This window comes from Eriocheir sinensis, chromosome 12 (assembly GCF_024679095.1).
Source record: "Eriocheir sinensis breed Jianghai 21 chromosome 12, ASM2467909v1, whole genome shotgun sequence".
NCBI lineage: Eukaryota > Metazoa > Arthropoda > Malacostraca > Decapoda > Varunidae > Eriocheir > Eriocheir sinensis.
This window is the reverse complement of record NC_066520.1, coordinates 21,910,879-21,938,330: the sequence shown is the minus strand read 5'-3', so window position 1 is coordinate 21,938,330 and position 27,452 is coordinate 21,910,879. Positions and strand designations below refer to the sequence as shown.

The 27,452-nt window shown below is 47.0% G+C and overlaps 1 protein-coding gene across 1 annotated transcript in view; it reads right to left on the bottom strand.

Annotated features, from left to right (window-relative positions):
- The window catches only part of LOC126997627 (protein O-mannosyl-transferase TMTC2-like), a 61,049-nt gene that overhangs the window by 10,817 nt on the left and 22,780 nt on the right, over positions 1–27,452 (bottom strand). The window contains exons 4-8 of the mRNA XM_050858817.1: positions 22,542–22,656; positions 21,814–21,899; positions 21,123–21,367; positions 9,340–9,480; positions 7,010–7,091 (exon numbers count right to left, since the gene is read on the bottom strand). Coding sequence (XP_050714774.1) covers positions 7,010–7,091; positions 9,340–9,480; positions 21,123–21,367; positions 21,814–21,899; positions 22,542–22,656 — 669 coding nt within the window. The remainder of the gene's footprint in view (positions 1–7,009; positions 7,092–9,339; positions 9,481–21,122; positions 21,368–21,813; positions 21,900–22,541; positions 22,657–27,452) is intronic.

Sequence of the window (27,452 nt, the reverse complement as noted above, 5' to 3'; positions counted from 1 at the left end):
TGCCTCCCATCTTACGTACGGAGGAAAGAGGAAAGAGTTAACCATCTTTTCTCGCCTTCCAGACACACTTAAGACCTATTCAGTATCTCCTCCCATAAGCTAGTCAACCCTTCCTCCATACTCCCTTCTTTCCTTGCCTCTTATGATACGTACGGAGGAAAGAACCGAGTGTCTCATAGTCAAAAGAGTTAAGCATCTTCTCTCACTTCTTAGAAACTCCAAGACCCGTTTCATTGATCCTTCCATATGTTAAGTAAGGTTAGCTTCCCTCCCTCTCTTCCTTACTGCCACCCTCTTCTCCCTCCCTTCCTACCTTCCTTCCTTCATTCATTCACTCCTTCCTTTCTTTCTTCCTTCTTTCCTTCCATCCTTTCTTCCTTCCTTTCTTTCTTTCTTTCTTTCTTTCTTTCTTCCTTCTTTCCTTCCTTCCTTCCATAATTCCTTCCTTCCTTCCTTCCTTCCTTCCTTCCTTCCTGACTGATGCATAAAGAGGTTTCGATTCCCTATGTCACTGAATAAGACGCCTTTGGATGCTGGGTAAGGGATAGGGTGAGGGTTGGTTCCTGTGTGGGTGTGTGACGTGGGAGGTGTCGCCATCTGTTGACTGGGGAAGGTAGCGAGTTGTCCAGCCAGCCAGAACTGCTTTAGGTGTTGTTCTTGTTGTTGGTGTTGAGCTTGCTGGTGGTGGTGGTGGTGATGATGGTGGTGGTGATGGTGGTGGTCCTGATTGATTTTTTTTTGGGGGGGGAACGGCGGTGATTTTCATAATTTTATCTTCGTTTATCGTGTGTGTGTGTGTGTGTGTGTGTGTGTGTGTGTGTGTGTGTGTGTGTGTGTGTGTGTGTGTGTGTGTGTGTGTGAGTGAGTCCTTTTCCTTCTATAATTGCTGTTCTTTTCTTCATAATATATCACGAACGTCAAATAACTTCCCTTTTTCCTTTTGTTAATCACTCTTAATCTTGTTCTTTACTTCATATCATAACAAGAACGTCAAATAACTTCCCTTTTTCCTTTTGTTAATCACTCTTAATCTTGTTCTTTACTTCATATCATATCAGAAACGTCAAATAACTTCCCTTTTTCCGCTTGTCAATCACGCTTCATCTTGTTCTCTACTCCATATCATATCACAAACGTCCAATCTCCTTTTCTTATCCACTCTTTCTCTTCTTCTTGTCCTTATGACCCCGAAGAGTAACCGCAGAGAGCACACGTATACGCTGCAGTGGGCCGTTTTGTCACCCCCTATAACCCCTCTGCGCCCCACCCCCCCCGACTTGCCCGACCCCCCCTACAGGCAGACCAGGAGGGCGAGTGTCAATCAAAACTGGCGGTAATTTGTCCATCGGTGAGCCATTCTGGAACTCACATCAACAGGGCCGGGGGGGGGGGGGGGCCCTGACGGACGCCAAAAGCTGTCTGATGACTTATTTACCACACACACACACACACACACACACACAGACAGACACAGACACAGAGAGGAGAAAGACGAGATAAAGGAAGAAGAAGAGGAGATAGTAAAAGAACAGGAAGAGGAAGAGAAATAGAAAGAGGAAGAAGAGGAGGAGGAGGAGGAGGACGTAAAGGAACGGAAAAAGGAAATGGAAGAGAGTCAGGAGGAGGAAGAGGAGGAGGAGGAGGAGGAGGAGGAGGAGGAGAGTGAGTGAGGGAAGAAGACATACACACACACACACACACACACAAACACAAACACACAAACACAAACACACAAACACAGACACACCCACCCACGAGAGAGAGAGACCGATCGAGAGAGTGAGTGAGATTTTGGAGCATCATCAAGTCTCGCAGAATCACCACTTTTTTCGAGCAACGTTTTTTCTCTTCTGCTCTCGCGACGGAATTGAAGGCTTGACAACAATAATTCAGTGCAGGTGTTGCCGCTGAAGCCATCAATCCGCCCATCCATTAAGCCGGAGGGACTAACCGGACTCCGTACTACAACTCACACTACCACTCACTCAGAATCCACTTAGCCAGTCAATAAGCCAGTTAGTTAGCCGCGTAAGGCGTTGACATCAGCCAGCCACCCAGAAACTTGGTGGGGTAAAACACTGTCACCCAGGCATCCAGTCAGTCAGTTAACGCAACCAGTCAGGGGTTTAGGATATTCAGTGAGGGAGCCAGTCAGTAAGTCAGTCAGTCAGTCAGTCAGTCAACAACATCACACTTGCAGAATCCACAACTTAATATTCATAGATCATAATACCGTCAGGCAATCAATCAGTTAGGACAAGCAATCCACTGAGAGGGCGCGACCAGTCCAGCAGTCAGTTAACCCCTTAGACCAGCCACTCAGAAACTGCTTGTGGAGCGTCATCAGTAGGAGGTCAGTTAAGTAAGGCAACCAGTCAGTGAAGGAGAGAGAGAGAGAGAGAGAGAGAGAGAGAGAGAGAGAGAGAGAGAGAGAGAGAGAGAGAGAGAGAGAGAGAGAGAGAGAGAGAGAGAGAGAGAGAGAGAGAGAGAGAGAGAGAGAGAGAGAGAGAGAGAGAGAGAGAGAGAGAGAGAGAGAGAGAGAGAGAGAGAGAGAGAGAGAGAGAGAGAGAGAGAGAGAGAGAGAGAGAGAGAGAGAGAGAGAGAGAGAGAGAGAGAGAGAGAAATGGGAATTTAATCTGGCTGCGATGTCCAATCCTGCAGAATTACTGGTGTTAGATATTGTCTTCCCGGGAATTATTGGTTGAAGGGAATGAGGAGGAGGAGGAGGAGGAAGAAGAAGAAGAGGAGGAGGAGGAGGAGGAGGAGGAGGAGGAGGAGGGTAAGAACAGAAGGCAAAGAAAAGCAGACATCAAAAGGCAATTCCACAGTCACACACACACACACACACACACACACACACACACACACACACACACACACACACACACACACACACACACACACACACACACACACACACACACACACACACACACACACACATACAGACCAATGAGAGACAGAAACCAAAGAAGAAAACGCTTAGAGAACATTACTTACAGTCTCTTACTACTTACAGTCTCGAATCTTACACTCCCCACCATGGACTGTTCTCCCTTTCCATGCAGTCAGTTCTCTTACCTCGCCCTCCACTTCTTCCCCACTCACACACACACACACGCACAGACCTCGCATGCTTCCTCTATGTTCGTTATCCTGCTGTGCGCTCTCCTCCCTTTCCTTCTCCCTCCCTCCCTCCTTCCCCCGCCGGCTTATCTACGGCCTAATTATGAAAGACAGACCTAAGACACACACACTGCAGCGCTCTACCTTGCCACCGTCACACACACGCACGGCTGGGCTCTCAAAACCGCGACATACTTGCGTGCCACGACCCTAATCTCGGCCTTATTCCTGGCTACCTTTGGGTCCAATTTCGTGCTATGTGATTCCCCTATCTTCTTTTCCTTGCCCTTCCCCCCCGCCCCTTTTTCCTATGACCCTCCCGCTTCACCTCCTCCTCCTCCTGCTCCTCCTCTCCCGGGTCCTTCAATATCGGGTCCTCCGGGAACTTGAGGTCGACGGTCGGGTATCAGAGACCCGCTGACACTTCGACTTGATGACAGTGGTTCTAATTATTGAAGATTTCGGGGCAGGAAAGCGCCATCCAGACCCCGAGGCTTAAGAGTGAGTCTCCGGCTTGCGTCTACGTCCGTTCCGACCTTGTGTCCGTGGGTCGCGTGTGTCCTTGTGGTGGCAGTTCGAGTCTCCGTGGCCGTGGGTGTCTCCCGACCATTATATTGAGACCATCAAATTAACTCTGCCAGCCCCGGTGTGTGGCTTTAATAAGGCTTCGCTGAGGGGGACGAGAAGGAGGAGGTAGAGGAGGAGGAGGAGGGGAGGGGAGTCCGAGGCGTTGATGGTGGTGGTGAGGGAGGGAAAAAAAAGTAGAGCACTGTATGGACGAAGGAAAAGGGAGTGAACGAAAACTGGTGAGAGCGTCCGGACTCGCCTCGGTACTGCGCTGATGACTGTGTTTGAGTGACTTTATATTTTCATCTATTTTTATACTCCTGAGACACACCGGGCTCGACTTGTGCTGTCCGGGGGCTGGGTGGGGCTTGGGGTATGTGTGAGGGGGATAGGGGTGGGGGTGGGGGGTCTGTGTGCGTGTGTGTGTGTGTGTGTGTGTGTGTGTGTGTGTGTGTGTGCGTCAGGTCCCCGCCGCAGCTGATAACAGGTATACACGCACCTACGTACATAAAAGGTAATTAGTGAAGCCTCGTCTCTGAGAACATTTGTCCACCTTGCATTAATTTCCTCCACCGTCCTCGCCTTTACATTCTCCTTAACACCTTTCCTCTTACTCCTTCACACCTCACTCCCTCCCTCCCTCCCCGACACCTACCTTGTTAGTCCGGCTCCTCCTTCTCCTCCTCCTCCTCCTTCTGTTCCTGCTCCCACACCTTCCTTCTTCTCCTCCTCCTCCTCCTCTTTCTTCTGTTCCTGCTCCCACACCTTCCGTCTTCCTTCTCCTCCTCCTCCTCCTCCTCCTCTTTCTTCTGTTCCTGCTCCCACACCTTACGTCTTCCTTCTTCTCCTCCTCCTCCTCCTCCTCCTCTTTCTTCTGTTCCTGCACCTACGCCTTCCGTCTTCCTCCTCCTCCTCTTCCGCAGCAGTGTTACCACCTCCACTGTCTCCCTCTCCCTCTCTCTCTCGCTCTCCTACTCCATTCCTCACACCTCCCCGTTCCACCCTGTCACTCATCCACTTCTGCCACTCCATCAGCTCCACTTCTCACCTTCTCTCACTCACCACTCATCACTCCCCTACGACTCCCTACCACTTTCCTACGACTCCCTACCGCTCCTTCTACACTCCCCTACGACTCCCTACCACTTTCCTACAACTCCCTGCTGCTCCTTCTACACTCCCCTACGACTCCCTACCCATCCCCTTGACCCCCTTACGACTCCCCTACGACTCCCCTACACTCCCATACGACCACCCTACGACTCCCCTACGACTCCCTACCACTCCCCTACGACTCCCCTACGACTCCCTACCACTCCCTCTACACTCCCCTACGCCATCACCAGCACCTTGTTCCTTCCCCGCCATAGCTTCCACGTCCTAAGTGTTTTTTTTTTTTATAATCATATGTGGAAAGTCGTTCTGGAGTTCCTAATGATCTTTTTTTTTCTCTCTCTCTTCCTCTTTCTCTCACTCGGAGGTGGGTAGATATGTGTATATGGTCTGTCTGTCTGTCTGTCTGTCTGTCTGTGTGTCTGTCTGTCTCTTTCTCTTCCCTTAACTTCCCTTCTCCTTTCTCTTTCTCTCTCTCTCTCTCTCTCTCTCTCTCTCTCTCTCTCTCTTCCACCCCCCCTCTCTCTCTCTCTCCTTCACTCTCACTCTCATTTCTCTCTGTCCACCAATCAGTCCCTCTTCCCGTTTCTCTTCTGACTATATCCGTCCATCTCCCTCCTCGTCCCTTCTCCTCCTCCCGCCCTGCCCCTCCCGTCCCCGGCGCGGCAGGAGCGGGAGGCGACAGCTGGGTCAGGTTGGTAGTGGTTTGGACTTCTCTTCGGTGATTTTGATTGCAAATGAGGACCGTGGCCGAGACCTGTCAGGTGATAGCATCGTCGCCACAGCTTCGCTCCCTCCTACTCCTCCTCCTGCTACTCCTGCTCTTCCTACTCCTTCTACTCCTACTCTTATACTACTACTGCTATTTCATTTCCTCTTACTTCCATATCTCATTTCTCCTTCTTTTTATTCTTGTTCTGTTTCCTTTTACTCTTTTTTGTCCTCCTCCTCCTCCTCCTGCTCCTACTCCTGCTTCTACTCTTCCTACTCCTTCTACTCCTACTACTACTGCTGCTACTGCTATTTATCTTCCTCTTACTTCCATATCTCATTTCTCCTTGTTCTTATTCTTGTTCTGTTTCCTCTTCCTCTTTCTCGTTTTCTCCTCTTCTTTATACTTCTCCCATGTCCTCTCTTTTCCTTCCTCTTCTTTCCTCTTCCTCTTCCTGATACTCGCTCTATGTTCTCTCTTCACTCTCCTCTTCTCCTTCCTCTTTCTTCTTCTTTCTCCTTCTTCTTCCTCCTCCTCTTTATACTCCTCCCATGTCCTCTCTTTTCCTTCCTCTTCTTTCCTCTTCCTCTTCCTGATACTCGCCCTCTGTTCTCTCTTCACTCTCCTCCTCTCCTTCCTCTTTCCTCTTCTTCCTCCTCCTTGTTCTTACACTTACTCCATGTGTCCTCTTTCCTCCTATTCTTCTTGGTGATATTCTTCCTATGCCCTCTTCACCCTCCTCCTCTCTTCACCCTTCTCTTTCTTCCTCCTCCTTCTTCTTCCACTCGCCTCACGTCCTTCTTCTCCCTCCTCTCTCCCCGCCCTTCACCACCACCACCATCATCACCATCATCGTCCTCATAATCAGCCATTTGTTCATTTCCAGCTGTGATTATCGCCCCGCTCTTGTCGCTGTCTGAGTCGTCGTTTTCACCAATTATTTTTCCGTGTCGTCACTGCCGTAGTCGTCGTCGCCCTCCTCTCTCGCTCTCTCTCTCTTTCTGTCTCTTTTTTTCTGTGTCTCTCTGTGGCCACGACTAGGCGACTCCACTTTTGTATGGTCGTGGAGTTGTTACTAAACGACTTTTTGAGGCGTCGAGAGAAAGTTTAGATTTATTAGTGATGTTAAATTTTGGTATGTGTGTGTGTGTGTGTGTGTGTGTGTGTGTGTGTGTGTGTGTGTGTGTGTGTGTTTAAGGCATTTCCACGACCCCCTCCCCCCCTACTCTCTCTCTCTCTCTCTCTCTCTCTCTCAAAGGTTTGTTTTTTCATTAGTATTCTGTATCTCATTATATTAATCTGGGGGACTCCTTGTGTGTGTGTGTGTGTGTGTGTGTGTGTGTGTGTGTGTGTGTGTGTGTGTGTGTGTGTGTGTGTGTGTGTGTGTGTGTGTGTGTGTGTGTGTGTGTGTGTGTGTGTGTGTGTGTGTGTGTGTGTGTGTGTGTGTGTGTGTGTGTGTGTGTGTTTATCTATGTTAATTCCTCTACTCACCGAAGTGTTGATGAACAGTCGAGTCGTTTGGGGCGAGAGACTTGGCCCGCTGAAACCACTCCTCGGCTTCTCCCACTCGTTGCTGTGTCCGCCATGAACCAGAGGGAGGGAGGGAGGGAGGGATGGAGGGAGAGAAGGAGGGAGGGCAGGAGGTTTGGAGGGGCAGAAAAAGGGACGGAAGGAGAGAAGAATAGAGGGAGGGAAGGAGAGGAGGGAAGGAGGGAGAGAGAGAAGGAGGGAGGACAGGAGGTTTGGAGGGTTGGAGGGGCGGAAAGAGGGACGGAAGGAGAGAGGAAGGGAAGGAGGGAAGTGAATCAGAGGGCGAACGGACAATCCAGATGACGACCACCGTTGAAGGGGAGGAAGAAGGGGAAGAAAAAAGGGAAAAATGCATTAGTTACATCGCCTCTGTTGCTGAATGACGCGTAAAAAAGACAAACATCATTATTATACACCTAGTTATTGTTTTATTTAGTTAGTGTTTGTGTGAATTGAAGAAAGTTGCATGAGTTACACCGAGACGTTGCTTGATGGGACTTAAAAATGACAAACCTCACCAAAATTCACTTACTCTTTAGTTCTTTTTAGTTACTGTTTATGTTTATTAAAGAAAACTAAGGAAAAAGAAACGTTGAGAAGGCAGATTATTTTGTCAAATGGTTATTAGAGAAAAACAACTCACGAAAAGGTAAAGAAATATATAAAAATGTAATACAGTAATAATTAACCATTTCCATATACTTACTGATTTACTTAATGACATTTCTAACTTTATTTATTTACTTATATCATATTTTCTCGTTAGTTTGCGTCTTAATCTTGTATATCTCTAATTATTTATATTTTAACACTATCACCTTATCGCATCCTTAATCTACACAGGAAAGGTATAACATAAGCAGACTGCCCAGAATATTACGTTAAGCAGAATCTAACTCCTTATTTTGTCTTTTCAGGTATGTTAGTCCGCTACCTCCGTCTATGATCCTCCTTTCTCAGTCAGTGGTAAGTACATTTATTATCTCTTTGTTTTATCGTGTAGTGAATCTGTCTTTCTAAATGTGCACCTTTCTCATGCTTTCCTCTATCATTTGTGTTTATTTATTTGTTTATGTTCGTCTATCGATTTAAAGGGGTGAAGAAGATGTTGTCTGATGTTGTATTGACTCCTGGTCTTTAAATAAATTGTAGGTATTATTATTCTATTTTTTTTTTAATTTTACCGTTGCGATGTACCTCGATTTTGTGATTGTGTGTTTGTCAGTTGTTTATGTTTTTGTCAGTCAGTCAGTCAGTCAGTCAGTCACCATATAAGTTAGCCAGTCAGTCAATCACCCAGTCCCTTAGTCAGTCAGTTAGTCAGTTATTCAGTCAGTCAATCAGTCAGTCAGTGTCTATCTATCTACCTGCTGGTCTGTCTATCTGAAACCATCGCTACATTTAAACCACGATTCTTCACTATAATACCACGAATATCTACGTCACGCTCCTATGTCCTCTCCTCTCTCTCTCTATCCTTCCCTTCTGTCCTCTCTCCTACCCTTCCTATTCCCTCCCTCCCTCGGCCCTTGATTCATCGCTTCCTGATGGCGTCATGGATCGAGCGATTATGTGATTTATCGAAGAGATGATCGACAAGGGACTGGCTTATGCCCTCAGTGATTAATTGGAGAGGAGGGAGAGGACGCGCTTGCTACCCTCCTCCTCCTCTTCCTCTTCTTCTTCCTCCTCCTCCTCCTCCTCCTCTCCTAATCCTCCTCTTCCTATCACTAATGGGTTAACGAAGCATCCGTAATGTGAGTTGGAGCAAGTTATTAGTCACCTTTTTATGTATGTGTGTGTGTGTGTGTGTGTGTGTGTGTGTGTGTGTCTCATCATCATTTTGGCCCTCAGTTTGTCATTGGTTTGGTTCGTCGGTTAACGGAGTCTATCTATGTGTCTGCTATGTGTCCGAGGTCCATGATTTAAACCTCTAGGGGGCTTCCTTTACGACCAAGACCACAGAGAAGATTCACCGAGTTTTCTTTTCTTCTTTTTTTTTACAACAAAGGAGTCGGCTCAAGGGCAACAGAAGGCGTGTAGAAAAAAAAGCCCGCTACTTGCCGCTCCCACAACAGAAGATAGTACAGAATAGCCAAAAGGGAGGTCATAAGGTCTTGGATGCCTCTCCCCGTTCAAGCTGCTTAAGTCGTGTACTAAAACTATCACAAGGGTCACAAAACAATCCATGAACATCCCATAAACTAATACGAGAGAGGCTTTTCAAACAGGCGAACTGAGGCGCCGATAAGCTTAAGAAATACGAGCTTCTGTGTCCGTCTGTCTCTCACCATTTTGGCCAACAGCTTGCCGTAGGTTAGGTGCGCAGGGACGTGGTCGTTCTTGACTCTCAGCGCCTCCAAGTACCACCTCTCCGCTTCCTCGAACCTCTCTAGCTTGAAGAACGCCTCGCCCAGCATGTTGTAGAGGCTCTGTAAGGGAGGGAAGGGGGAAGACAAGGCTGAGTTAGGAGGACTTTTCACACGCATCCAAGTTATATAATAGGAATGGAGGAGAGGAAGGCAGAAGGGGGGAGGAAGGAAGCAGCTGAGTGTTATCAAAATAGGGACGTAAGGAGATAGGAATGAAGGAAAGGAAGGCAGGAAAGAGAGAAAGAAGAGCTACTGAATGGAGGGACATGAAAGAAGTTAGGTATGGAGGTTAGAAAGACAGGAAAGAAAGAACAGCTGTGTGGGAGGGCACATTAGTAGCTAGATACGGAGGAAAGAAAGGAAGGAAAGAGAGATAGAGAGATAGTTGTATGCAAGGATTTAGGAATGGAGAGGAATGAAGGAGAGTGGGAGAGGAGAAGCAACCGAGTGTTATCAAAATATGAGCATGTTGCATTTGACGTGTCTCGTTCTTGTTTAGTCATTTTGCGCGGAACTGCAATGCAAAAAGAGACTGACTGAGGCTCTGACATGAAGGCGGGGATGGTTGGTCACTGATAACGGCGTGGCTTTGATGCAAACTGTGAATACTAAACTTGAAACTTGAGTCTATAGATAAAGAGTGAGTGTCCTTGTGTGTGAGTGAGTGTTCGTGTTTGTGTGTTTGTGTGTGTTTTTCCCGGATGTTGTGTCTGAAGAAGTTGTGTTAGAAGAAAATATTGAAAGGGTGAAAAGGAAAAAAAACTGTGGATTATTATTTTTTGTGTTTTGTTTTGTTTTGATATTTGTTTATGAGGAAATTAAATAGGAAAAGAGAGTGAATTAAAGCTTGAGGTATACATTAAAGCTGCGCGTGGCCTCAGTGCTCGTCTTCGTAGCATTAAAAAAGAGACATATAAAAACACATCACAATAGGTAGTGAAAAAAATAAATTAAAACCGTGACGTGGAAACCAAAACAACTTAGAGGGCGACAAACATCATTAAGCGAGTAAGAAAAAGGAAAAAAAATGGGAATAAGAAAAACACACACACAAAAAAACAAGAAACACAAAATAAATTAGACCGACGAGTGAGAAAGGGGACAAAAAATAACATAAAAAACACCACCAGCACCACCACCACAACAACAATAACAACATCGCCCCCGCATAAAAATTCACTTGGACGGATAATTAAATCGTTGAAGAGTGTTAATAGAGGGGATCACGGAATGGGGGGAGTTGGGGGGAAGGGGGAGGGAGGGGGGAAGGAAGGAAGGAGGGAAGGAGAGAGAGAGAAAGAGAGAGAGAGACGGAAAAAGAAATCCCTCTCCCTCCAACACACACACATTTTTTCCCTTTAACTCTAATATATAAAACAAAAAACTCGATCTGTAGACACCCTTCAAATTTATACGTCCATTAATACTAAACACAAAAGAAGAAGAAGAAGAAGACGGCAGAACAAGACCAACCGAGAGAGCGAACGAGAGAGAAAGAGAAAAAGGAGAAAGAGGAAAGGAAAAGTTGGAATAGGGAAAGTAAGCGAAGAAGGAAATCAGAGAAGAGAAGTAGGAAGATGATGATGAAGAGGAGGAGGAAGAGGAGGAGGAACAGGAAGAGAATAGGGCAAAAGATGAGGAAGAAGAAGAAGAAGAAGAAGAAGAAGAAGAAGAAGAAGAAGAGACAACAACACGAAAACACAGAGAGAGAAAGAGAGAACGAGAGACAGAGAGAGACAGAGAGAGAGAGACAGAGAAAGAGAGCCTCAATCCCATGTCCCATACAAACAATTTAAGTTCCAGAGAAAAAGAAGAAAAAAAGAAGAAGGGCAGAACAACAACAACACGAAGAGAAAGAAAGATAACAAAAAAGAGACAGAGAGAGACAGAGAGAGAGACAGAGAAAGAGCCTCAATCCCATGTCCCATACAATCAATTTAAGTTCCAGAGAAGAAAGGACAGAACCACAACACGAAGAGAAAGAAAGAGAGCAAGAAAGAGACAGTGACAGAGTGCGAGAGAAAACGAGAGAAAGAGAGAGAGCCACAAACCCCCCCCCACCCCCCACCCCCTCGGCCCATACAAACAATTAAAGTTGCAGTGTACGGGCCGGATAAGAGGCAGCTCCCCCGATGTTAATAATCCGGTCTGGCGAAGATGGCCGAGATAGCGGATGAATAATAGAGGTATCCAGTGGCGCTGTCAGGACGGACCCGGTGCCTCTACGGTTCGGGAAGACGAGGCGACAACGGGCTGTCCGGATACGGGGAGAATAATGTCCGGATATACGGGAGCTAATATCCGAGAGGGCGAGGGAGCGTATGTGTCTGTGTGTGTGAGAGAGAGAGAGGAGGAGGAAGAGGATGAGGGATGCTTAGGATGGGTTTGAGATAGGGTAGGATGCTGAGGTTATGGGAATGCAAGAACTATGATTGGGGAACTTAGAAAAGGGTTAAGAAGGGTTTGGAAATGGAAGGTGTGGGCGAGGCAGCGCGAGTGTGTGAGTGTGTCTGTGTCTGTGTGCGAGAGAGATAATGAGAGTGGAGGTTTAGCATGTGTAGGAGAGAGGATTGGGAACACAGGATTGAGGAGCATAGAAAAGGGTTAAGAAAAGTTGGATGTATGAAGAGAAAAGGCAAAATGGAAGGGGATTGAAGAAAGGTAAGAGAATGAAGGATGTTTAGAATGTATTGGAGATGGGCTCGGAGGCTGAGGACAAGGGAAAGCGAGGAACAAGATTCAGAAATAAAGCAAATGGTTAAGAAAGATTCGGATGTATGAATTTAAAAGGCAATGAAAGGGATTTGATTTCTTTGCGTCTGAGGGAGGGAATGAAGAATGCTGAGGATGTATTAGAGAAATGATAGGATACTGAGGACAAGGGAAAGGGACGAACAGGACTTAGAAACATAGAAAAAAAATATGGCAGGTTAAAATGAATTTGGACACATGGAAAAGGCAATAGAAAGGTTAAATTAAGAAGAATGGCGGCGTGTTCAGGGTTTGTTCATGTTAGTAGTAGTAGTAGTAGTAGTAGTAGTAGTCGTGATAGTAGTGGTGATATAGTGATGGTAGCAGCGTTAGATATCGTAGTAGTAATGGCAGTTGTGTGAGGGCTCGCTGTAATAGTGGAGGCGGTGCTAACGGTGGTAGTAACAGTAGTAGGAGTAGTAGATGTTATTGTAGCGACAGCTGTGAAGTAATAGAGGGCAGTGACATCAGGAACAGTGAGATTAGTTTAAATTGCATCATAGAAGAAGAAGAGACAGAGGAACAAGAGGAAGAGAAAGAGAGAAAGTGAGAACGAGAGAGAGAGAGAGAGAGAGAGAGAGAGAGAGAGAGAGAGAGAGAGAGAGAGAGAGAGAGAGAGAGAGAGAGAGAGAGAGAGAGAGAGAGAGAGAGAGAGAGAGAGAGAGAGAGAGAGAGAGAGAGAGAGAGAGAGAGAGAGAGAGAGAGAGAGAGAGAGAGAGAGAGAGAGAGAGAGAGAGAGAGAGAGAGAGAGAGATCAGTTCCATAGCCCCATGCAAAGGAACAGTGAGATTAGTTCAATTTCCATCATAGAAGAACAAAAAGAAGAAAAATAGAGAAATAGAGAAAGAGAGAGAGAGACAGATTGAGAGAGAGGAAGAAAAAGGGAGAGACAGACAGAATAAGAGAGAGAAAGAAAGAGAGAGAGAGAAAGAGAGAGATCAATTCCATGACCCCATACAACGAATTAAACCTGCAAAGACGAAGAAGAAAAAAAGGAAAAGAAATAGAAGAAGACGAAGGTAGAGAGAGAGAAAGGTGCACGAATTCCTTGATATATTTTGGCGACAGCATAAAAAGTGACATAGCAGTTTATTAATAGACAACCATCGCTATTTCCTTCCTCTACATTTATTTATAGGCGTATTTATAGAGGCGCGAATTTTTTTTACAGTAAAGGAGGCAGCTACTCAAGGTCAAAAATAAATCAATAAATAACCTGCTAATCACCGCTCCTCTGAAGAACGCAAACAACAACGGTATAAAAAAAAGGCGAAAAACAGTGAAACAACAAACGGTGGCAGTGAAAAAAACGTAGTAGCAGTATAACGAAGCACTGGTGAACGTTACATAATACAACATCAACGGTACCCACAGGAAGCCTTAAAACAGTGATGTAAACGGTGCAAGTGATACCAACGTCAACGCTAGCACTGAAAACACGAAGAAAACGGGTAACGGGATCGGAGGAGCTCGCCGTGGCCTTAGCAGAAGGAGGAGGTGGAGGAGGAGGAGGAAGAGGAGGAGGAGGAGAAGGAGAAAGGATGGAAGGGATGGGAGTGTTGGTGTTGTTGGTCTTAGCAGAAGGAAAAGGAGGAGGAGGAAGAGGAAGAAGAAGTGGAGAAAAGAAGGAAGAGGAGTGTTTTTGTTAACAGGAGGAGGAGGAGCAGGAAGAAGATGAGGAGGAGGAGGAAGAAGAGGAAGAAAAAGGAAGGGATGGGAGCGTTGTTGATTCTGTTAAGCAGGAGGAGGAAGAGGAGGAGGAGGAAGAAGAGAAGCAGGAAGAGGAGGAAGAGGAGGAGGAAGAAGAGATGGGATAGGAGTGTTGTTGTTGGTGTTAGCGACGACCTAGGGAAGAATTTAGCGTCGGTGACAGTGGCGACAGCGGGGCCCAGAAACACGACGGAGCTCAAGGGGCGGAAGGAGATCGGGGAATCGTCGTGTAGGAGGAGAGTGTCGCGCCGAGGTGACGGGTGAGTGTTCGACTGTGGGGGAGGGAGACATCCGGCGGCTGAGTGATGGGTGAGTGTCCTCCTGTGATCAGCATTCAGGAGGGGTGCGCCGGCCGGGAGGAGGAGGCGGAGGAGGACTGGTAGGAGTGGTGGCAGGTCCGGGGTTTGCTATTATTTCTAGTGCGACCTTTGAGCCGATGGACCTATGCCGCCTGTACGCTGCTCCTAAATCGACTCATTGATTTATAAGTCCCAGGTGTCAATTTTGCTTGTCTTGGGACGCGGGATAAGGTGTTATGAATTAATCATATGTAATCCTCAACAACGCTGGCGAAGGGGGTGGAGAGGCGGAACCCACAAGAGGAGAGAACCTGGGAAACACGACTTTAGTGCCTCAAGGGGTAGCGGCGCGGGTGGTTCGTCGGCCGGGCGGTGTGGCTTGCGTGCGTGAGGTTCGGCCGAAACGTGTCAGCTGATGGCGTGGACTGAGGACAAGCCAGGCGATCATTAAGCACTGTCACAAGGAGACGATAAGCAGAGCCAGCCCTGCCCACACTGGCAAGGTCATAAGTGTCTCCATCCAGCCCTCCCGTCCCTGCCCCTCCCGTCCGTCTCTCTCTCCCTCCCGCCACCTCCTCGCCCCTTCTCCTTCCCTCCCCGTCAGCCTGTCCTCCAGCCCTCCAGCTCTCCTTCACACGGGCTCTGCTGGGGGTGGGCGAGAGAGAGAGAGAGAGAGAGAGAGAGAGAGAGAGAGAGAGAGAGAGAGAGAGAGAGAGAGAGAGAGAGAGAGAGAGAGAGAGAGAGAGAGAGAGAGAGAGAGAGAGAGAGAGAGAGAGAGAGAGAGAGAGAGAGAGATAGTGTCGTTCTTCACTTGGTTTCGCTCAGACGACAAAAATTGGGGTTCCAGTAGATTTGCTTCGTTTCCTTCGTCCTTGTATTTATGTTCTTATCTCCTCCACATTCATTCTTCCTTCTCTCCTCCTTCTTCTCCTCCTACTTCTCCTCCTTCAGCCCATTTTCTTCCCTTTATCAACTTCTCCTCCTCCTCCTCCTTCTCCTCCTTCTCCTCCTGGTTTTTCTGCGTCTTATGTCATCTCTCTTTTCCACTTTTACTCATCCCAGTTCTCTCTCTCTCGTACCCAAATAGTTACACGTAGATAGATAAGAGAGGTATTATTTTTGTTTTTATATAAGACGCAAGAAACTGACCCCTAAAAATTCCTCCTCAGACTCGATTCAATTTTCTCTTTTATTATTATTCTTGTAACGCTTCCTTTTGTATCTCTCTCTCTCTCTCTTCTCTCTCTCTCTCCCTCTCTCTCGTGACAGGTAGATGTGGATGAGGAAGAAAGGTAGAGAGAGAGAGAGAGAGGGAGGCAGAGGGGTCGAGGGGGGGAATAGCTCCTAATATAGACTAATTACAGTAGCCGGTGATAACTGAGCAATCATTAACCAACGCCAACTGGACACGGGGTAGATAAGGCGTCGACACACCTCCCTATCTTAACTAATGTCCCCTGGAACACCGCTGGCCGGGGGAAACTGTGAAGGGCGGGAAGGGAAGTGTTGCCGAGGGAAGGGATGAGGGATGATTGAAGGGAGCTGGGAAGGCAGGAGTTGAGAGAGAGAGAGAGAGAGAGAGAGAGAGAGAGAGAGAGAGAGAGAGAGAGAGAGAGAGAGAGAGAGAGAGAGAGAGAGAGTGAGAGAGAGAGAGAGAGAGAGAGAGAGAGAGAGAGAGAGAGAGAGAGAGAGAGAGAGAGAGAGAGAGAGAGAGAGAGAGAGAGAGAGAGAGAGAGAGAGAGAGAGAGAGAGAGAGAGAGAGAGAGAGAGAGAGAGAGAGAGAGAGAGAGAGAGAGAGAGAGAGAGAGAGAGAGAGAGAGAGAGAGAGAGAGTGTGTGTGTGTGTGTGTGTGTGTTTGAGAATGTCCAAGAGGGAAGGTTGTGGGTAGGTGTGAAGGAGAGGAATTGACAGAAAGGGAGAGAGAGGGAAGGTAAGGGAGTGAAAGTGTGTGAGTGAGTGTGTGTGTGTGTGTGAGGAAAGGTTAAAGGGAGGTGAGAAGGAGAGGAACTGAGAGGGAGAGAGAGAGAGTGTGTGAGGGAGTGTGTGTGAGATAGATAGAAAGAAAGAAAGAAAGAAGGAAAGAAATAAAGAAAAAACATAGAAAGTAAAACACCACCAGGAAGAAATGGAGAGAAGGAGGAAGATGAAAAAAGAGCTTGCATAGGAGAAGGAGGCGAAGAAGGAGGAGAAAGAGGAAGAACAAGAAGAGAACGACAAAAGAAGAGGAAAGATGAAAAAGGAAAAGTACAAGAAGGAGGAGAATGAAAAGAAAGAACAGAAAAAAGAAAACGAGGGGAAAGAAGTGACAAAGAGAGAGGAGGAGGGATGGAATTAATATGCCGAAGAGAATGAGGGGAAAGAAGTGACAAAGAGCTGTAATAGGAAAACTAGACGTAGAAGAAGAAGAAGAAAGAGGAAGAACATAAAAGCAGAAAAAGAAGAACAAGAGAAGAAGAAGGAGAAGAGGAGGAGGAGGAGGGGTGGAATTAATATGCCGAAGAGAATGAGGGGAAAGAATTGACAAAAAGAGATGAAATAGGAAAACTAGACGTAGAAGAAGAAGAAGAAAGAGGAAGAACAGAGAAGTAGAAAGAGAAGGAAGAAGAGAAGAAGAAGGAGAAGAGGAGGAGGGGTGGAATTAATATGCCGACGGTGACCATCAGATACACTCGCATTACAATAAAGATTCCATCAAGCGGGGAAGAGTTCTGGCCACCGAGAATAACAAGACAGGCGCCTCAAGCTGCCTCGCGCTTCGCCGTCCAATAAGTCTCCGGAAGGAAGAGTCGATGGCCAACCTCCTCCTCCGCCTCCTCCTCCTCCTCCTCTTCCTCCTCTTCTTCTTCTTCCTCCATCACCTCCTCCTCCTTCTGCTCTTTCCTTCTCGTTCTTCCCTCATTCTCCTTCTCCTTCCTACCTCTTTATTTTTCTCTCGTGTTTTTTGTTTGTTTTCTCTTCTCTTCCTTTTATTTCTTCGTTTTCTTCCTCCTCTTCCTCCTCCTCCTATTCCTCATCTCCCTTTCTTCATTCTTCACATTTTCATCTCCTTCCTACTTCTTCTCCTTCCTCCTTCTCCTTCTTTTCCTATTCCAACTTTTCTTTCCTCTTCTTGTTCTTCCTATTCCTCCTTCTTTTCCTATTCCTATTTTCCTTTAATATTTCTCCTCCTCCTCCTCCTCCTCTTTCTGCTCATCCTCATTCTCCTCCTCTCATTTTCTTCATCTTCCGACTCATATTCACAGTCTCCTTCCTTCCATCGTTCTTCATTTCCATCTCCTCCTCTTCCTCCTCCTCCTCCTGACACACATAGTAACAATGACACACTCACACACACACACACGAGAGCGAGAGAAGAGAGAAGAGAAAAAACTTTTATTACTTGTCTCCGCGAAATGAAGTTATCACCTCCGCACACCACTCAGGTATTCGCGAACGCCGGACCCAAACACGACTGGAGGCGCCAATTTGTGTCCTGCCCTGATGCCAATAATTCCCTTCTGGCGCCCAACGTGAGACGAGGAGGCGAAAAAGTCGGACTCACCAGCGCTCAGAAAAAAACTTTAAACAATTATGAATTCAAACTCTTATCGGAAGCTGAGTCACTTTCCCCACCCAGTCCCCGGCTAGCCAAGTGTCCAGTGTCCCCCCTTCGAGCCCCGGAAAGTGTCTCCCTTGCCCCTGGAGTGCCCTAGAGGTCCGAGATCTAATGCTATAGCCCGAAGGGAAGCGATTCTCATCAAAATTCTCGGCGCCACCTTCCCACTAAGAAGACTGCAGAGAGAGAGAGAGAGAGAGAGAGAGAGAGAGAGAGAGAGAGAGAGAGAGAGAGAGAGAGAGAGAGAGAGAGAGAGAGAGAGAGAGAGAGAGAGAGAGACAGAGAGAGAGAGAGAGAGAGAGAGAGAGAGAGAGAGAGAGAGAGAGAGAGAGAGAGAGAGAGAGAGAGAGAGAGAGAGAGAGAGAGAGAGAGAGAGAGAGAGAGAGAGAGAGAGAGAGAGAGAGAGAGAGAGAGAGAGAGAGAGAGAGAGAGAGAGAGAGAGAGAGAGAGAGAGAGAGAGAGAGAGAGAGAGAGAGAGAGAGAGAGAGAGAGAGAGAGAGAGAGAGAGAGAGAGAGAGAGAGAGAGAGAGAGAGAGAGAGAGAGAGAGAGAGAGAGAGAGAGAGAGAGAGAGAGAGAGAGAGAGAGAGAGAGAGAGAGAGAGAGAGAGAGAGAGAGAGAGAGAGAGAGAGCAAGGTCGAGCATCGTGCGGCATTGCTGTCACCTTGGTCGCCCGACGTCACTTCGTCCATCATTGTGACTCGAACAGACGTCAGCATCACGCGGAGGAGGAGGAGGAGGAGGAGGAGGAGGAGGAGGAGGGGGAGAAGGAGGGAAAAAGGAGTGATGAGGAGTAGAAGTAGGAACAGAGGAACAGAAAGAGAGATATACAGGAGGAGGAGGAGGAAGAGAAAGAGGAGGAGGAAGAGAAAGAGGAGGAGGAGGAAGAGGAGTGAATGAGTGTCGTTGACCTGAGAATGAGGAATGTGACGAAGAAGAAAGATAAGCAAAACAACAACAACAACAACAACAACAGTAATGGGTAGGCGGTGGCTGAGTGGTTAGCGTGCGGGTCCCGCATTCACCGCGTGATGGACGACGCGGGTTAGAATCCGCCGCTACCACCTTGGATTTTTCAGTCACCGTCGAGTGGCTTAAAACTACCCACATGCTGTCCTGAAGACCACCCATCAACCCGGACGCTAGAGGAAACCGTCCAAGTGAATCAAGAACGAACTCCGGGTGTCAGCATGAGCCAAGAAAATATGGCGCCACTATAAAACACTTACCTGCGCCATGACGTGCTGGGGCCGACTACCATCCAGGCCCCTCAAGAAAGCCTACCGTCGCTAAAGGCTGGCACGTAAAAAAAAAAACACAGAAGAGAAAAAAAGCCCTCACGCGCGAAGGACGAAAAAGAAAACAAAAGAAAAGAAGAAAAAAAACGAAAAATCACTCGAACGAAAGAAAGAAAGCAAAAAAAACAGACAAAAACAACAACAACAACTTAGATATCCACAACAGAAAAATAAATACTAATGAGAAGAAGAAAAAAGAAAAATTGGAAGAAAATAGAAGAAAAAAAAGGAAACGAAAGCAAAATCGAAAAATAAAACCGAAAAAAAAGATGATGGCGAAAAAAAAGAAAGAAAGAAAAAAAAAAAACTCAGGTGACGCTTTAGCAAAATATGAAGTTGCCTTTTTTTCGGGTTTGGCCCACTAGGTAACGTCGCTGATGGGGGATGGAGCACTAGTTTATTGCCTGGTAATTACACGAGGCACCTAATGGAGGAGGAGGAGGAGGAGGAGGAGGAGGAGGAGGAGGTGAAGGAAAGTGAGAGATGAGGAGTAGGAGGAGGAGTATACCGGAGGGTGAGAAAGTAAGGAGGAGAAGAAGGAGGAGAATGAAGAGAAGGAGAGAGAAAATGAGGATAAGGTGGAGGATGAGGATGAGGATGAGGAGGAGGAAGGGGAAAGTGAGAGATGAGGAGTAGGAGGAGTAGATAAAGGAGGGTGAGAAAGTAAAGAGGAGGAGGAGGAGGAGGAGGAGGAGGAGAATGAAGAGGAGAAGGAGAGAGAGAGAATGAGGATAAGGTGGAGGAGGCAGAGGCGGATGAGGAGGAAAAGGAAAAGAAATCAAGAATAGGAAGAAGAGGAAAATAACGGAGAGAAACTAAGGAAGAGGAGGAGGAGGAGGAGAAAGAAGAAGAGGAGAAGGAGGAGAGAGACAAAACGGAGGAGAAGGAGCAGAAACAAGTAAGAAATATTGAACAGGAAGAAAGAAATAAGAGAAATTACCGTGAGAGAGAGAGAGAGAGAGAGAGAGAGAGAGAGAGAGAGAGAGAGAGAGAGAGAGAGAGAGAGAGAGAGAGAGAGAGAGAGAGAGAGAGAGAGAGAGAGAGAGAGAGTGAGAGAGAGAGAGAGAGAGAGAGAGAGAGAGAGAGAGAGAGAGAGAGAGAGAGAGAGAGAGAGAGAGAGAGAGAGAGAGAGAGAGAGAGAGAGAGAGAGAGAGAGAGAGAGAGAGAGAGAGAGAGAGAGAGAGAGAGAGAGAGAGAGAGAGAGAGAGAGAGAACAAACCAAAACAGAACCAGACAAGACCGAAAAGGAAGAGAAGGAAAATTCGAAGCAAGGAAAATGCTCTCACACGAAGTCACTGACCTCATAAACACGTTGAGATGCACGACCCAAGCATTAGGAAGAAGAAGAAGAAGAGGAAGAAGAAGAAGAAGAAGAAGAAGAGGGAATACATTGTGAGACCTTCCTAAGACCAGTGACCTTAACGCATCATCGAAGTCATTAAAACCATCATTATATATTTTATCGATCTGTGACAAGAAGAAGAAGGAGAGGAGAAAAGAAGAAGAGAGATTAGAAGAAGAGGAAAAATAAGAAAATAAAGATCAAGAACAACAGTAACAAAAATTGAGGAGGAAAAAAAAAATTAGTAGAGGAAAAAAGAAAAAGACCAACAAGAACAGTAACAAAAAAGGAAAAAGAGGAGGAAAAAAGAAGAATTAGAAGAAGAGGAAGAAAAGAAAAAAGTTATAGAAAATAAGAAAAAGAAAAAGAAAAATGATCACGATTAACTAACAAAAAAGGAAAATGAGGAAGAAAAGAAGAACTAGAAGAAAACGAAGACAGAAAACAACAACAACAACAACAACAACAAAAGAGAATCCAACAACACAACAAACAATCACACTCTGGCATCACAAACGTAACAAAACAAAACAAGAATTAAACCAAAGACAGAGTACCACCAACCCTTCTCTCATTACCCCTCAAGATCACATCGCCGAAGAAATCACTCCACAAGCATCGAACTCAGAACTCAGAAACGACCCACTGGAAAACCTTATCTGATGTTCCTACTGATGATATTCCTACACTCCTCTATTCTAACACTAACCTGCGGCTGATAGTGTGAAGGCATCCTCTCAACGGCCTCCTGGTACACTTCGATGGCTCTCTCGAAGTGGCCATCATCAGCGTAGAGGCGGCCGAGGTTGAAGAGCGCGGAGATCTTGGTGGACTCGTGGGTTCGCGGGTCCTTGAGTCCAGACCCGTCCAGCTGCGAACAGTGCCGATAGACCTCCGCCGCCTCTGTTCTTTGTCCCAGTAGACCCAGCACCAGACCCATGTTGAGGTGTGCCACTGGAGGGAGGGAAGGAAGGAAGGAAGGGATGGAAGAAGGGAGTTTGGGAGGGAAAGAAGGAGGATGGGAGTGAGAAAGGGAGTTCGGGAGGGGAGGTGGGAGGGAAAGAGGGAGGGAGGGATAGATGGAAGGAAGAATGGATGGAAGGAAGGAAGGAATGAAGGAAGGAAGGTAGGCGAGGTAGGAGGGATGAATGGAGGAAAGGATAGATGGAAGGAAGAATGGATGGAAGGAAGGGAGGAAGGAAGAAAAGACAAAGAAACAAACAAAAGAAAGAAAGAAAAAATAAGAAAGAGAGAACGTAAGAAAGAAAGAGAGAAAAAAGATTGATTAGCGCACAATTAACAGTCGCATAAGGACAAGATATTCCTCAACAATATAACATTAACAACCCACTTTACAACTAATTAACTATCTGACTGACTCTTCCTCTCTCGGTACTTACTCGCCATCCTGGGACGGAACTGTATCGCCAGCTTGTATTCCTGCAGCGCCTCCTGGTACCGTTTCTGCTCTTGAAAAAGTATACCTCTGTGCACGGGGGAAAGAGAGGAGAGACAATTAGGAGACAGTTAACAGTAGCAGAGTCTGGACGATTTCAAAAACATGTCAGCTGCAGGAAATGAATGACAATCTCTGTCCTACTTCCCTCCCCTTCCGTCTTCCTCCTTCCTTCCCTCCTTACTCTCCCTCTACCCACTCTTCCTTCACCCCCTTTAGAGAGAACCAAAAGAGTTAATGAAAGCAACACTTGGAGGATTTCAAAACAGAGAAAATGAATGACTATCTCGACGCTACTTCTCTCCCTTTCTGGTCCCTTCTTCTTTCCCTCCTTACCCTCCTTCTACCCATCCTTCCTTCACCCCCTTCAGAGAGAATCAAAGAGTATGCTATGGAAGATCTCAAAAGCATATGAGAGGAAACAATTGACAATCTCTACCCTACTTCTCTCCCTTTCTGGTCCCTTCTTCTTTCCCTCCTTACCCTCCCTCCATCCCTCCTTCCTTCAACCCCTTCAGAGAGAATCAAAAGAGAGTATGCTATTGACGATTTAAAAAACATAGCAAGAGGAAACAATTGACAATCTCTACCCTACTTCCCTCCCTTTCTGGTCCCTTTTTCCTTCCCTCCTTACCCTCCCTCCACCCACCCTTCCTTCACCCCCTCACTCACAGGTTATAGTGGACGTCTGCCATATTGGAGCGGTAGGAGAGGGCCTTCTTGTATGCCCACTCGGCCTCCTCCTTCTTGCCTTGAGAACTCAGGATGTTGGCCAGGTTGCCGTACGCTGCGGGGAGAGAGAGAAAGAGAGGGCGTGAGTGAGGGACTTGGAGGGAAAGGAGGAAGTGGCGGGGAGGGAGAGGGGTGGCGGTGTTGATGGTGGTGGTGGTGGTGGTGATGGTGGTGGCCCTTAAGGAGACAGCCGAGAGTACATATTATGAATCGATAACCTAAGATCCATGTTCAGCCTTTTGGTGTGGACGAGAGTAAAGTAAGGAGACATATTGCCGTATTATAAGAGGAGGAGGAGGAGGAGGAAGAGGAGGAGGGGGAGGGAGAGGAGGTGCTTTAATCACGACTTCGGGTGAGGGAGAGAAGAAGGAAAGAAAGGGAAGGAGGGAAGGATGGGGAGGAGGAATGAACTGAAGGGAAAGGAGGAGGAGAAAGAAGGTGTAAGAGAGAGAAGGGAGGAAGAAAAGCCTGCAGAGAGAGAGAGAGAGAGAGAGAGAGAGAGAGAGAGAGAGAGAGAGAGAGAGAGAGAGAGAGAGAGAGAGAGAGAGAGAGAGAGAGAGAGAGAGAGAGAGAGAGAGAGAGAGAGAGAGAGAGAGAGATGCAGACAGACAGACAGACAGACAGACAAACAGACAGGCGCGGGAGGTCAACTCGAAGGTGAGGGAAAGATGTAGCACTCCTCGACCCTCCGTCCTCCTCCTCCTCCTCCTCCTCTTCCTTACCCCATAATCACTACCTCCCTCATACACCACCACCAACACTCTCTTCTTCTTCCTCCTCCTCCTCCTCTTCCTCTTCCTCCTCCTCACTTGTTTTATATATATTCGTGAAGTGAAATACAATAAATACTAAATAACACAGATTCATCTTTTTTTTATAAGGCAACAGGTTTCGATTCTAAGAGTGTAGATTCCCACGCATTTCTCATCCTACTTTATCGCCTCCTCCTCCTCCTCCTCCTCTTCTTCCATTTTCTCTCTCCCTTTACCTCCTCAACCTCCCCTCTGCTTCCTCCGCCCCACCACCTACTCCTTATACCTCCTCCTCTCCCTCCTTCTCTCCCTCCTTACCTCCAGCCAAACTTTACCTTATCTCACTCTTGTCTCCTTTCCTTCCCTCCTTTCCTCCTTGCAAATTGACCCTTCTCTCCATTGTCTTCCTTTCCTCCCACTCAACTCTCCTCCATCTCTCCTTTCCTCCTTGTTTCCTCCCTCCCATTGTCCCGTCTTGACCGCTGGCTACCGTTTGTCTTTTCCTCTCTCTCTCTCGGTCTCTCTCTCTCTCTTTCTCTCCGTCCCTTGCAATACAGAGACATAGAGACGGGAAGTTAGGTTGATAGCCAAGATATTATACAAGGTTTCGTGCGTTGATTCTTAGTTCAGTTCATTTGATTGTAACTAGTATTTTTCTGAGTTCTGCCTCTGTATTTTGATTTCTCCATTTTCTTCCTGATTTCATACAGTAGTTCGTTTTATAATCACCGTGTTTTCTTTACCGAATTAAAACTTTCCTATGACATCATTTAAATTATCCTCGTATGCTTGCTGGAGTTCTGAGTTTCCTTTCGTGAACGTCGCCAGGAAGAGAGGTTTTAAGAATGGAACCGAGGACTGCATGGGTGTCACTCCGCGTTCTCCCTTACACGACAGACACAGAGAGGGCAAAGTGAGGCTGATAGTCAAGGTATTACAGGTAGATTTAGTTGCATTTCGTGAACGTCGCCAGGAAGAGAGGTTTTAAGAAGGGAACCGAGGACTGCATGGGTGTCACTCCGCGTTCTCCCTTACACGACAGACACAGAGAGGGCAAAGTGAGGCTGATAGTCAAGGTATTACAGGTAGATTTAATTGCATTTCGTGAACGTCGCCAGGAAGAGAGGTTTTAAGAATGGAACCGAGGACTGCATGGGTGTCACTCCGCGTTCTCCCTTATACGACAGACACAGAGAGGGCAAAGTGAGGCTGATAGTCACGGTATTTCAGGTAGATTTAGTTGCATTTCGTGAACGTCGCCAGGAAGAGAGGTTTTAAGAAGGGAACCGAGGACTGCATGGGTGTAACTCCGCGACTTTCTCTTGCACGACATACACAGAGAGGGCAAAGTAAGGCTGATAGTCAAGGTTTTACAGGTAGATTTAGTTGCATTTCGTGAACGTCGCCAGGAAGAGAGGTTTTAAGAAGGGAACCGAGGACTGCATAGGTACTCCTCTCCCCTCCCTCACGACAGACACAGAGAGGAAGAAGTGGGGCTGATATCAAGGTATTACAGGTAGATTTAGTTGCATTGACTTTCTCTTGCACGACAAACACAGAGAGGGCAATGAATCACACCCATGCAGTCCACAGTTCCATTCTTAAAACCTCTCTTCCTGACGATGTTCATGAAAGGAAACTCAGAACTACAGCAGCCATACTTTCGTGAACGTCGCCAGGAAGATAGGTTTTAAGAAGGGAAATCAGGACTGCATGACTGACTCCGCGTTCTCCCTTGCTCGACAGACACAGAGAGGGCAAAGTGTGGTTGATAGTCGAGGTATTACAGAAGCTTGCGTTGGTTAGGACTGCATGACTGACTCCGCGTTCTCCCTTGCTCGACAGACACAGAGAGGGCAAAGTGTGGTTGATAGTCGAGGTATTACAGAAGCTTGCGTTGGTTAACCTCCTTTCGTGAACGTAACTGTCCTTCGTCCCAGCAGTTCCAGCATGGTGAGGTGGTCGTAGGTGTTTTTTTTATAGCAAAGGAGACAGCACAAGGGCACAAAAAAAGGAAACAGTAATAAAAAAAGCCCGCTACTTGCTGCTCCTGTCAAGAATCCGAAGAGGTGGCCGAAGGAGGGGTCAATTACGGGACAGACAGATGAGTAGGTTGAGGAGGACGAGGAGGAGGAACAGATTGATGACAGTTGTGGAGGTGGTAGTGGAGGAGGTGGAGACAGTGTAGTAATAGGAAGCGAAGGATTAACAATATAGTGGACAGTTGTGATGGTTGTAGCGACAACAAGAGAGGTTTTAAGAAGGGAACCGAGGACTGCATGGCTGACTCGCGTTTCCCGTCTGGTCTGCAGTTCCCGTGTGAGCCAAAGGATATAATTACCGGGGCAACAAGGACCCATATAAATGCTAATGGCTTCTGGCTACTTCCCCGGGACCGAGGCAGACCCGACTGGTGCCCATGACCGACTTGTGTTTGGCATTGTAACTCGCTTGAAAGTATGTATCGACAGCTGAGGGAGAGGGAGGGAGGGAGGGAGAGAGGGAGAGAGGGGGAGTCTGTCATCACATATCTATCTCACTGTGTTCCTATCTTGCCCTGTTCTTGGGTACAGTAACGATCTGTCTGAGTTTCCCTTCGAGTGCTGGTGTTATCGGCAAGGCTCTCTCACACACACACACGCACGAGCAAGAGCCGCAAACAAAAGTAGCATTAATATAACAAGCATTTATGTGTGTGTCTGTGTGCTTTAATAATTTATGAATGCCTCTAAACTAATCAGGAGGAGCCGGAGGAGGAGGAGGAGGACGAGGAGGCGATACGTATCTGCACAGTGTCAAAGGCAGACTATTTAATTTAATTTAGCGTCTCAGAAACTCGGAGGGGGAGCAAGAGAGAGAGAGAGAGAGGGAGAGAGAGCGAAGGAAGGAGTGGACAACCGCGAACAGCTGAGTCATTGTTGGTAATGCATTTATGTCCGAAGCAAAAGCATCTAATATCATTATAATCATGTCTGGCCGTGCACACTTGTCATGTCGGGGGAGTGTTCGCCTGCTTGCCCTAATGTGTTCATCATAAAGGAGAAATTCCTCTAAACAGATCCGGGAAACAGGGGAGAGGGAGTGAGTGAGTGTGTGTGTGTGTGTGTGTGTGTGTGTGTGTGTGTGTGTGTGTGTGTGTGTGTGTGTGTTTCTAAACTAGTGCGTTGAGTGTTGGGGCAGTGAGTGAATGAGTGAAAGAGAGAGTGAGTGAGTGAATGAATGTGAGGAAAGAGTGAGTGAGTGAGTAAGTGAGTAAGTGAATGAGGAACCAATTAGTGAGTGAATGAGTAAGCGAGTGGAGTGAGAAAGTGAATGAGTGAGTTAGGGAGTGAATGAAGAACAAGTTAGTGAGCCAATGAGTAAAGAAAACGATGAATACAGGGAGTGAGTGAGTGAGTGAGGGAGGGAGGGAGGGAGGCGGGGTGGTCCTCAGCGATCCAACAGACAGAGAGAGAGACGGACAGGCAGACAGGCGGACGAACGGACGGACGGACAGACAGACAGACGGACGGGTTGGGTGAAATGCTAATGCAGAGGTACATAATTATTCTGACCAACCAGGAACGTTTGGCTCTGAACTAATAGAAGGCTTGGGCCGGAAGGCAGGAATTACACGCACATGTCTGTCTGTCTGTCTTTCTGTCTGTCTGTCTGTCTGTCTGTTCGTGTATGTGTGTATGTGTGTATGTGTTTCTTCAGTCAGATTTTTTGTGTGATTTCAAGTTAAAAAAAAAAAAGTCGGGCATTGATTTATTTATTGCTTTACTTGTTATTGTTGTTGTTATTGTTATTTTCTTTCGGTGAGTTTTCAATGTTTGGTGTGTGTGTGTGTGTGTGTGTGTGTGTGTGTGTGCCTGAGAGCCTGAGACAGAGAGAGAGAGAGAGAGAGAGAGAGAGAGAGAGAGAGAGAGAGAGAGAGAGAGAGAGAGAGAGAGAGAGAGAGAGAGAGAGAGAGAGAGAGAGAGAGAGAGAGAGAGAGAGAGAGAGAGAGAGAGAGAGAGAGAGAGAGAGAGAGAGAGAGAGAAACCTTCGCAATTTTATGCAAATCTCTCAAGAGTTCTTCAAGCCTCTCCCACTTCTCCTCTCGAATGATTCATGT